General features: G+C 45.3%; 1 protein-coding gene across 1 annotated transcript; it reads left to right on the forward strand.

Annotated features, from left to right (window-relative positions):
- The first annotated feature begins 3,703 nt into the window (after window positions 1-3,703).
- On the forward strand, window positions 3,704-11,821 carry LOC134465497 (mucin-5AC-like). Its single transcript, XM_063219174.1, has 6 exons — window positions 3,704-3,831; window positions 4,333-4,485; window positions 9,594-9,686; window positions 9,792-10,069; window positions 10,175-10,462; window positions 10,624-11,821. Exons 1-6 carry the CDS (start codon window positions 3,783-3,785, stop codon window positions 11,137-11,139), a joined length of 1,377 nt encoding a protein of 458 aa, XP_063075244.1. The 5' UTR covers window positions 3,704-3,782; the 3' UTR covers window positions 11,140-11,821.
- The last annotated feature ends 385 nt before the right edge of the window (window positions 11,822-12,206 follow it).

Raw genomic sequence — 12,206 nt, forward strand, 5'->3', positions numbered from 1 at the left:
TGAACATAAGAAGAACTGTCAATCATCTTGGTTACTTCATGATTGTCATGTCTGATGAGGGGGACAGACAGACAGACAGACAGATAGACAGATAGATAGATAGATAGATAGATAGATAGATAGAATGGGTTTTGGTTCTCAGGCTTTTTAAAAAATAAATTCCCCCTTGACCTCATCAAAACCCTGCCAATGCCCCCCTTAAAAATAAAATAGACTAATGCCCCCCAATGGCAACTAAGCACCCCCTCCTCTCAACACTATCCAATGTCCCCTCAACGCTTGCCTGGTTGTGATCTCGTTTGAACAGTTAATCATCATATTTCAGACAACTTGTAATACAAAAAATCTTTGACACAGTTTGGATAAACTACTGAATTTTTTGTCCATTCACCTAGTATATCTGTTTCCCTATAAAAAAAAAATAATAGGAAAGCTCCAACTTTGACCGTGAAAAAAAACTGTTTGACCGTGTTCCACTAGATTTTTAATATGTAATTTAGATGTAGGCTACCAAGGGATTACAAAAAACTTGGCATGATTCCTAAAACAATTTGTCCCGTGTAAGTTAGGCTTCGCTCTTTCTCCCTCTCCCTCTCTCTCGTGCGTGCTATGAGAAGCCGCAGCATTCGAAGCAGGTTGGATGCCACGTAGATATGCGCTTCTTCCCCGGCCGTAGCGCATACTATTTCGCCATTCCGTAGCGCACAGACCCGTTAAAATAGCCGTCAGGAAAACGTGCTACCCAAGCTTTCATTAAGGGAGCTCTTTTGAGAATAAATACTTTTTCACGTGGGCACGGCAAATGCGGTTTCAAATTATTAGGAAAACAACTTAACTTCTGTGGCTAACTACATCCACTCCCTTCTCATCGAAATGCTTGCGTCTTGATGTTCTCATAACAAGAATCATGATCTCAAATAGCTACCTCTCTGGGAAACGTGTAGACTATCTGTGACAGATCGTTTGGACATTTTCTTATAATCAGAGATGTTGTAAGGAAAGATATTTGATACAACCACGCCAGCCCCGCAGACCAAAGCTTCACCTGTTTAAAACGCTTTCAAAGAGAAGTATGAAGGGCGGGACTTAGATTGAGCTCGTTCACGTTATTGGCTGTGATTGAGTATGGCGTTTGCCGCTCGACCCCCCCCCCCCTAAAATGTTCTCCTCGGATCTACACGATTCACAGAAATGACCCATTTTGATTTCAAAACGGCGAAATTCGCCGAAAGGTGAGGGATTTTCATGCCTGAAAGGGACACTGTGCAGGAAATGGTCAAAAAAGGTACTGCAACTATGCTGCTCATTGAAACTGGGCTGCCTATTGGTAAATTTGATCTTAGCATGAAAGTCTACTAAGTAATAAACTAATATTTTCTAGTATGGTCCACAAATGGCTATTTTTGGAAATTCAAAATGGCGGACCATGAACAAGATTCCCTTTTCATGTATGAAAAGTGCAATTTTTCCAGTCATAATGAATACTTAGAATTTGATGGTGGTGGTAAGTATTCATGAAAAAGGTAACATTAGTGAATGGGCAGCATGAATTCTGGAAATAAACAACTGAAAATCTCACACAGTGTCCCTTTAAAGGGCAGTGGTATTAACATTTTCAAGATAAGGATATTATACAACATTATTTCAGCTAAAAATGTTACAGCAACAGGGTTGAGGTTGAGTAACAGGGTTGCAGGGGTTGAATGAAAATCTGTAAAGACCCTACCAAATGCCATGAATATAAGCCCAGTAGATTACTAAAATGCTTCCAGACACAACTGCCATGAAGACACAACAAGAAGGGATGTGATTCATCAATGTAGCATTAATACAACAGTAACAGGGTTGCGAGTAACAGGGTTGCAAATCTAGGCTAAGTTGTGGTTTAACCCAGGAACGGATGCTAACCGTAAATTTCAGCTACTGTATGGGTACAAGATCAAGGACAAACATGGTTATATAAGAATATAAAGCAAATTTTGACTCTACTCAATATTAGTGTTACAATATGAATAACAGAGTTGTGTTCACTGAGTGACACACACAACTTGTACAAACATATTTCCCAGCTTCATGTTGCCTGTGACACATACATTTTAATATAACCACCAATTAGGGGTCGACCGATACAGGTTTTTTAATGGACGATGCGATACCATTTTTTTTTTCATCACCCATGGCCGATACCCGATTTCCGATACCCAATATTTGGGGCCGATATGGGTTTTTTAAAAAAAGGTTAAAAAATGACATATATTCCAGGTCTCAATTTAAAAATAAACATTCCTTTAACATTATCAAATTAAGGTAGAACTTGTAACATTTAAACACCCACTCTAACAATCAAGTAATGTCTAACAATCAAGTAATAAAAAAATGAAGTGTCTTGGTGCTTTTACAGAATGACATAAAATAATAATTATTGTGTATCGGCCAAACCACACGCGTATCGGCTGAATGCAAATATCGACCCGATATCGGACCGATATATATATCAGTCTATCCTTACAGTCAACCCTTACTTTNTCACATGATCAGAAAAAGGCGTTGGTCCATAATTAACCAGTTAATCAGTTAGCCTGACGAGCCACACCCACTCTACTTATTCCACCAGCTACAAAAGTAGAAAGGGTCTTGCTTTACAAGCTACCTGCCACATGGTCAGTTCTAGACAGGGGCCAGGGTGAGCCAGGGCCCCTGTAGATTTCTTCCTAGCCCCTGTTGTGGCCCCTGTGTTCAACAGCAAATGACTTAAAATATAAATCTGTAAGCGCATGGTATGACATGACATGATGTACCTTTTTGTATTATATATTCATAGCATTAAAAATTAAAATGCATCCCTGAAAAATCACTGGCCCCACTTCGGTCCCCTGGTAATTTTAGTCTAGAACCGCCAATGACCTGCCAGTAGATTTCATGCCAGTTACAACCAAGAATTCAAGTTCCTTGAAAATAGGAGCTCTAGCGCCGTAGGAATGTGTGTGGCCACTCGCCTTGCAGCAACCGTCAGTTCACAATGCTGTTCATATGCTAAACACAAATCTATGAAGAGCGAATTGTGCTAATTTACCTCATAACAACCTGCACAAGTTTTACATCAGCCCCAGGCAACTTGATTGACAAAACAGCAACAAGAAACTCATATTTCATTATATTTTTTACGCTGTATATGCTCTGTGGATGGATTTTGGACAGGGCTGGCCTCACACGTGGACTGTCAGTGTGAAAATAGTAGAAGGCGCTGTTGTCCCATTGACAGTCAGGATTTGGCCTATTGAAAATGTCCTATTTTTTGGCTTAAAATCTGGAATCTTGACTTGAAATTTTGCTAAATTTGTCCAATTTGAATTACACACAAGCTTTCCCTTAGCGTCAAATAATGCTATATTGTGGCCATGGACGTTACTAGGTTTGAGAGACAGGGGTTCCCTGAAGGAGGCAAGATACTGGGCGCACATAGCTCGCAAAAAAATACTTTTGAATAATATTTAAGGAGCTTATTTTTTCAAACTAATTTTACAGTTAACTCATAACAAGTACATTGTTCACAAAAAATAGTCATTTAGATATTTTGGAAATGTACATTTGAAATTTAAGTGGTGGGACAATAAATGTACCAATATCCTGGAATGTCCCAGGGCAATACCCATACATTATACATATCCTTACTTACATATATGTAACTCTTTCTTTAGGTGACCATATTTCAGGCTGAGAGAAACCCAGGGAAAGCAGATAGCTTCTCCTTCACTGTGGATAATTCTCTTAGAAATCTAACAATGTACATCACAGGCAGCTCTCCCACATTCACCATCACAAGCCCGACAGGTGAGGACACACATAGCATATAACAAGGGTATGTTGTTTTGAACCACAAGAAATAAGAACTGGAAATTGTACTATCATTTTAACCATTGTTAATTAAAATCACTTGCGTTTCGTGTTTAGAGTATGACATCCACAACCATTTTGATTCAGGGATATTTGACTGAGCATTAAGACAGAGATTCTAGTCTCTCTTATTAAGATGTTGTAATAATCTGAGCATGAAGCTATAATTATCCAGTGATGTAACCTCGTGTTGGTGAAAATGTGTGCTTTAAACCCTTAAGACACGGCTCTATAAATTAGCAGTTACCAGAATGGCAATGACCAAGTCGTAATGTATTACTGAAGTCCCTGTGCACTGACATCGTAGTGTAGTAGTTAACTTTCAATGTCTATTACAGCGTGCCACAGGAGGTACGGCGTGCATTAAGGGGCTACAGCTCCAGCTGCACTAGAGTTGCAATAAGATATGGAGATGAATGCGATGCGGTTCTCTTACAGGTGCGACACAGAGTAACACTGCCTCCACTGGAGCTGTGGGGACCATCCAGTCAGTGGGAAACTTCTGGACCGTCCGCCTGAACTCCACAGGCCAGGGAGGACTATGGGGCATCAGCATGGCGTCCACACAGCCCTACTCCATCAAAGTCACTGGTAGCTGTCTCCATGGAAACACTAGATTTAGAATGACATTCTCTGCAAAGCAATCATTCCAAAAGTGCATTCATGTAGCTTACAAATTGACAATAAAAAAATACTTAGAAAGAGAATAATGCAAAGAGTAACAGTTAACTTAACCTACATAGTGAATAGACAAGTAGGATTGAAATTGTAACATTACATTTAATAGTTGAAACCATTTAAAGTCCACGATGCCCACTTGTTCATGACATATCTGTGCTCTGTGTGTAAATACAAAACCATGGGTTGATTGTCAGGAGTACGTAGGTATGGCGGTTGGGGTTGCTATGCAAGTTACTACGGGAATCATATTACAGTCATGGCCGTAACTACCATTGAGGACACAGAGGTCATGTCCTCTGTATTTTTTCAGTAATGTAAAATGTATCTATGATGACAATTGATGTAGGCCTATGATCAACAATGATGAATTCAGTCTGTATACGACACCCCCATTTATCCTCAAGGCAGTGATTAATAAAAATGTAGTGGGCGAGACCGTTACAGGAAGTAGTTCGACTACGCCACCCCCGGGGGTGGAGCCCCCGGAGGAAATGAATTAGGGGTAGTTACAGATACCCCGGACCAACACACAATGTACCCGCACAATAGATTACCAGGCAAACACAGGTTCGTGCACAATGGAGGCAGAGACAGTGGTGACAATTAATAATTCAAATCTTTATTATTCTTTGCGTTATAAAAATATATTTTTCTCACTCTTTGTAATAAAATATAAACAGGTACTCACAATTCACAAAGTAAAGTGGGGTGGGTGTGCTGTCGCAATCACCCGCAGATAGATAAACACTTGCCCCAAAGTATGTTCACGTTAACAGTAAAGTGCAGGGGTGGGTGTGCTGCCACCACACCCGCGGATCTGTAAACACCTGCCCCAAAGTATGTTCCTTAATTCACAATAAACAACACACCTGGTAGGCCTAAGGCCTTAGAACCTACACTCAGGTTGTCAGACTTTGCCACTAGGGGCTGGCACGGCTAACACAATAGGGCGAATGGCACACCTCAGGATTAACAAAAGAAAAAGTAAAGAAATAGTTCACAACAAACAAAAATAATTCACGGCAAACAGAAACAACAAGAAATCACAGCAAACCATGCAAAATAAATCAAAATCATGCAGTTAAATAAGAAATTAGATAATGGAATGAAATAATGAAAAAAAAGGAAATTAGGCACAGCAAACGAAAGAAAACGAAAATCAAAACATGAGGTAAACCAACCCCAGAGGCTCAGCTCAGTGCAGTCCCCTAGGTATCCCCACACTCACTCATCACTACCTACACACACACTCACACGCACCAACGTAAGCACACGCACACACACTGTGGAATGGCTCACACACCAGCTCACACCGAGCCGAGCGCCCGCCCACACACACACACACACACACACACACGAATGTCCAATTTCCCGAGGCCGGAGCAGCAGCCGAGATACGGGTTCCCGGCTTCCAGAGGCACCACACAACCGGGGCTAAAAGTCGCCGCTCGTGCACCTAAACGCGTGGTGTGTCTGACCACGGCCACACGGATACAACCTGCGAGGGAGGAGGAGAGCGTTAGCAAAGCTAGCAGGACACCCACTATCACACGATTCTGCTGCCGAGAGGTTACCTTACCCGGAGATGAGGGTGCACCGATGCGCGATTCTCACAGTCGGAGTGCCAATACAGAGGTACACGGCCGAGGCGCCGGTAGCGACCACACGCTGAAACCATAATAATGGCCGTCGTTAGCAACCATGGTACGAAAACAAACAGTCAGGGCTGGGTAAAGGCACAAGCTAACCCACTATAATACATACCGGCGTGCAGGAGACGGGAAAAGCGCAAGGTAACCGTTGGTATTGTCCACCGAAGTCCTTGCCAGTGGAGAAGCAAGAGATCACTCTAGCCAAGTAAGAGACGCCAAGTTGGAATCACAACCTATAGAACAGCAGACGCGAAGTTAGCCACTAGCCGCTGGCTAGCACATAAACAGCGACAAGAGATGGTCCACATACTCACGAGGACAAGAAATGGTCCACATCTCCTAGATCTGAATCGGACACCGCACTCCTCTCGACGATGAGGGGGGAAGCAACCACAGCATTCGCCGGTGGCGATGAAACGCGCAAAAGGGGGACTTTGCGGGCTTACCGAATACTAGCCATTGGCAGTATTTATCAAGAGACTTCCCATAAGCCTCTACGAGCGGCGTGGTGACGTGTGCCGCAGCGTCAGACTTTCCCTTAAAGGAGCAGCGCTCCACTACAATCTACCCCCCACATGTTGAATCGTCGGCCCGACATTGCTGGTACGCCGTCCCCCCCACTCCCAGATCCAAAATTCCATCAAAAGTTTGGAGTCGCCCCACCAGGCAGCCGATGGGGATTAGAGTGTTGTCCCGCGTTAAACCGGGAAGTCCGGCGTGGAGGCACCTCGCTGCTGCTAGTGCCACGACCGGGTAGCTGAGCGGCCGAACTGCTGGGGGAAGCCTGCGAAGTCCGACGCTGCCCTTCGTTTCCTCCTGAGGTGCCACCCTGGGGTGCATGGGGCTCTGCTGGGACACCCAAGCCAGCATCGCCCACCTGCTCCCCAAGAAGGATATCTTCTTCGCTCGATAGCTCCCCTGAGTCGACAGGGGTAGGTTCGCCTGGTCGTCGGCCCGACCCCGGGGGGTGTCGGGGGCCAGGGGGCCCACCACTCCTTTCAGCATGCTGCGGTGAACGTGCTTCAGCTTCGTTGGATCGTTGACGGGGGCGATCGTGTACACGGCTCCGGTCTCCGAAGGGGTACGCACCACCATGTGTACCTGGGAGTTCCACACATCTTGGATTTTATTTCGACCTCGCACGCCGAGGTTGCGTACATATACCCGTTGCCCTACTTCTAAAACAGCAGTCTTCACCCGTGCATCGTGTCTGTCCTTGCGATATTCCGCCGCTGCGGCCAAACGCTCCCGAGCCCCATCAAATGCCACTTGAAGCCGGGTCTGATGCTCCTGTATCCAGTCGCACACTCGACCATGGACCGGTGGCCGAACTCGGCCCAGGAGGAAGTCTACGGGTAGCTGTGGCTCTTGGCCGAACATAAGGAAGTGTGGCGATTCTCCTGTCGCTTGATGCGGGGTGGTATTATAATAGAAGGTTACGTGCGGCAGGCAAGTTGCCCAGTCGCGCTTCCGAGAGGCCGGTAGGGTACGCAGGAGGTTGTGTAGAGTGCGGTTAAATCGCTCACATTGGCCGTTCCCGGCCGGGTGGTACGGGGTGGACCTGGTAGGCCTAAGGCCTTAGAACCTACACTCAGGTTGTCAGACTTTGCCACTAGGGGCTGGCACGGCTAACACAATAGGGCGAATGGCACACCTCAGGATTAACAAAAGAAAAAGTAAAGAAATAGTTCACAACAAACAAAAATAATTCACGGCAAACAGAAACAACAAGAAATCACAGCAAACCATGCAAAATAAATCAAAATCATGCAGTTAAATAAGAAATTAGATAATGGAATGAAATAATAAAAAAAAGGAAATTAGGCACAGCAAACGAAAGAAAACGAAAATCAAAACATGAGGTAAACCAACCCCAGAGGCTCAGCTCAGTGCAGTCCCCTAGGTATCCCCACACTCACTCATCACTACCTACACACACACTCACACGCACCAACGTAAGCACACGCACACACACTGTGGAATGGCTCACACACCAGCTCACACCGAGCCGAGCGCCCACACACACACACACACACACACACACACACACGAATGTCCAATTTCCCGAGGCCGGAGCAGCAGCCGAGATACGGGTTCCCGGCTTCCAGAGGCACCACACAACCGGGGCTAAAAGTCGCCGCTCGTGCACCTAAACGCGTGGTGTGTCTGACCACGGCCACACGGATACAACCTGCGAGGGAGGAGGAGAGCGTTAGCCAAGCTAGCAGGACACCCACTATCACACGATTCTGCTGCCGAGAGGTTACCTTACCCGGAGATGAGGGTGCACCGATGCGCGGTTCTCACAGTCGGAGTGCCAATACAGAGGTACACGGCCGAGGCGCCGGTAGCGACCACACGTTGAAACCATAATAATGGCCGTCGTTAGCAACCATGGTACGAAAACAAACAGTCAGGGCTGGGTAAAGGCACAAGCTAACCCACTATAATACATACCGGCGTGCAGGAGACGGGAAAAGCGCAAGGTAACCGTTGGTATTGTCCACCGAAGTCCTTGCCAGTGGAGAAGCAAGAGATCACTCTAGCCAAGTAAGAGACGCCAAGTTGGAATCACAACCTATAGAACAGCAGACGCGAAGTTAGCCACTAGCCGCTGGCTAGCACATAAACAGCGACAAGAGATGGTCCACATACTCACGAGGACAAGAAATGGTCCACATCTCCTAGATCTGAATCGGACACCGCACTCCTCTCGACGACGAGGGGGGAAGCAACCACAGCATTCGCCGGTGGCGATGAAACGCTCAAAGGGGGACTTTGCGGGCTTACCGAATACTAGCCATTGGCAGTATTTATGAAGAGACTTCCCATAAGCCTCTACGAGCGGCGTGGTGACGTGTGCCGCAGCGTCAGACTTTCCCTTAAAGGAGCAGCGCTCCACTACATAAACAAATTTAAGAGTTTGACTGAAGTATTTGATACATTCCATAATGTACGGTATACAGTACAGCACAGTATTTGACCTCGGTATTTGAAAATGTCTGGTTACGGCCCTGATTACAGTGTTTCTTAATTGTTTGAACACAGTTTCAACTCCAAGGACTCGGGACTCCAAGTCCTAATTCTAAATTCACCTGGTTCCATCATTATTTGTCTTTTCCTGGGATTCATCTCCTCTCATCTGATCACTTCCAAACTTTTCATTATCTCATCCTCACTCGGCTTTCCTCATTCTGCTGATTTTCAAACAGAACCAAAACTTTCCAAAATGTGTCATTATACATTTTATTTCACCGTAGGCCTATTGATTGTAACACACTCACTTACTATGCCACCATGCACTATGTTCTTGTGTGCCATTAGGACAATGTGAAGTATCATAACAATATTTTAAAACATTTTCAGGTCAGAGTGGCATTGACTTCCTCTTTGACTTTGTGGAGATATCCCTCGGTGATCACCCGACATTTGACCTGTTACCAGGACGTCCTTCAGCCAGTAAGAGAGTCTACCAACCTACACCACTAGCAAGGCCACTACTAGCAACATACGATTCAGCCTGCTACATGCACAACTGAAATGTTCTTTAACTTCATTCCACAGATGAGAATGCCACACTCTTCCTGACAGTGACAGGAGGCGACAGTGTCAGTGTCTCTGAGGTGTTGCTGGTTCCCACATCGGGAGCAGAGGCGGTGAACACAACAGTGGAGGACAGAGAAGGAGGGGACTACCTGGTGACCGTGGATAGGCTGCCGGAGGGCGAGTTCAACATTCGGATCAGGGGGGAGACAAATGCAGCCTCCAGGGCGTCGCCGGATGTGTTTGAGAGACAGTCTTCCACCCAGCTCAGGACATCTAGCTTGACAGTGACAGTGGCTGTGAGTTTATCTCCTCCAACTATATGAAAGCTGAAGGATTTGTATTCAGCCTTGTATTCAGCGAGTGTTAAGCGGTAAACTGTCGTGAACATCCTCTCTCAACAGGCATTGAATGAGACTTGGGAGCCTGGCACGAACCTCACCATCCCTTTCACCGTGTCCACTGATGCCACCGGTGACATCACCATCCGAGTGACCAACGATCGTGAGTTCACTTCTGAGTCCCCCGCCTCTCTGACCCCGGGGACAGGAGGACAGGCTGAAGGCACGGTGACTCTGACCGCTCCGCCCAGCACCACCTCAGGCACTGACGTCACGCTCACCATCGAGGCGGTAACTGCTGGGGCCACAGATTCCAACTACGCTGTGCTCCGCCTTTCAGTTGTTGCTGAGGTAACACTTTTTGTTCAAACCATTTTTTTGGCCATTACATTTCAGTTTTTGCCAGTATGCAATTTCATTCTTATCACGTCACCCTTCACACACTAGCATTTGTGTGCACTTAGTCTCAGAAATCCCAACAGTGTTCCTAAATGAATGTTGATCTCTTTCAGGTAACTGATCTATCCGCTCCCACATGTGACATAGTTGATGTGAATGCAAACTGCTCTGGCAACTGCAGCCTGTCGTGGGAGTTACTGGCCAATCTGACGGACGGCGACGGCACGGGCATTGAGCGCATCACAGTCCGACAGGGCAGTGGCAGCCTCAACACAAGGGTGGTGACGGGTTCGGACGGAGTGGCCGTGACTCTGGCCACCTACACGGCGTCCTGCTGCTCTGAGGAGGTGGAGCTGGTGGCTGTAGATGCTGTGGGGAATGTGGGGACCTGCTTCAGGTCCATAAGAACCCCAAATGTCACTGCAGATGAGTCCCCAACTTCTGCTGCCCCTACCACTGCAACTGACACACCCCCCACTACCACAATGCAAACTGAACCTGTGGCTGAGACAACTTGCGATGACATCGATGACAGCATCTTCTCGGGGCAGTCGAGAGGTCTGGACTTGGGTCTTCCACTCTGGCTCAGCCTGATTTCCTTCTGGCTTGTTGGGCCTCTGCAGCCCTGAGTCTGACTCATCATCACCTGATCCTCAGTTATCATGTGCATGTTGCCTCATGTGACCCGCATCTCAGTACCGGTAAACTTGTTTGTAGAAGTATTTGTTATCCTTAAAGGGACACTGTGGAAGAAATGGTCAAAAAAGGTAGGCCTACTGCAACTATGCTGCTTATTGAAATTGGGCTGCCTATTGCCGAATTTGATATTTACATGAAAGTTTACTAAGTATTAAACAAATATTTTCTAGTATGGTCCAAGTACAGTCCTTTTTGCAGCTAAAAATGGCTATTTTTGGAAATTCAAAATGGCGGACCATGGAGAAGATCCCCCTTTTCATGTATGAAAAGTGCAATTTTTCCAGTCATAATGAATACTTAAAATTTGATGCTGGTGGTAAGTATTCATGAAAAAGGTAACATTAGTGAATGGGCAGCATGAATTCTGGAAATAAACAACTAAAAATCTCACACAGCGTCCCTTTAAGTTCCTTTCGTACTTTACTAAAAGCACATGTGGAAACTGTTATTTTATGTCTCGTTTAGAAAAAAAAATCTTCCTGCACAATTTTATTTACCTCCAAAGTGTGTCCCAAGTCTAGAAACTTCTTGATGGTAAGATGTTATTAATTATACAACACTGAGATGTGTCAACAATACATCAATGAAGTGTATTTAAAATTAAAAATAAATTCCTGGTCTGATAAAACAAAACCTTTGTGTTCATGTTTTCACAGTATAAGATATGTTTGAAAAAAAACAACAACAAAGGTTATGCACACCCAGGTACCAAAACAACCTTTATTGTAAAGGCATGACCTTTGCGCATAAAGATGAATATAGCCTAACAATGGATTTGATGTTGGCAAATACACAACCTTGCAAAAAAAGTAATTACAAAGAAAGTTGCACGCTAATACGTAGTTGGACTGCCTTTAGCTTCGATTACGCAACTCATTTGGCGTTGTTTCAATAAACGTCTACAATGGCTGCCTGGACTGAAATGATTTACATCTCTATCCTTGTAGCCTATTAAGATATTGTATTGATGATGGTAGAGTGTGATGAACACTGAGCA

The sequence above is a fragment of the Engraulis encrasicolus genome, chromosome 16, assembly GCF_034702125.1.
Source record: "Engraulis encrasicolus isolate BLACKSEA-1 chromosome 16, IST_EnEncr_1.0, whole genome shotgun sequence".
Classification (NCBI taxonomy): domain Eukaryota; kingdom Metazoa; phylum Chordata; class Actinopteri; order Clupeiformes; family Engraulidae; genus Engraulis; species Engraulis encrasicolus.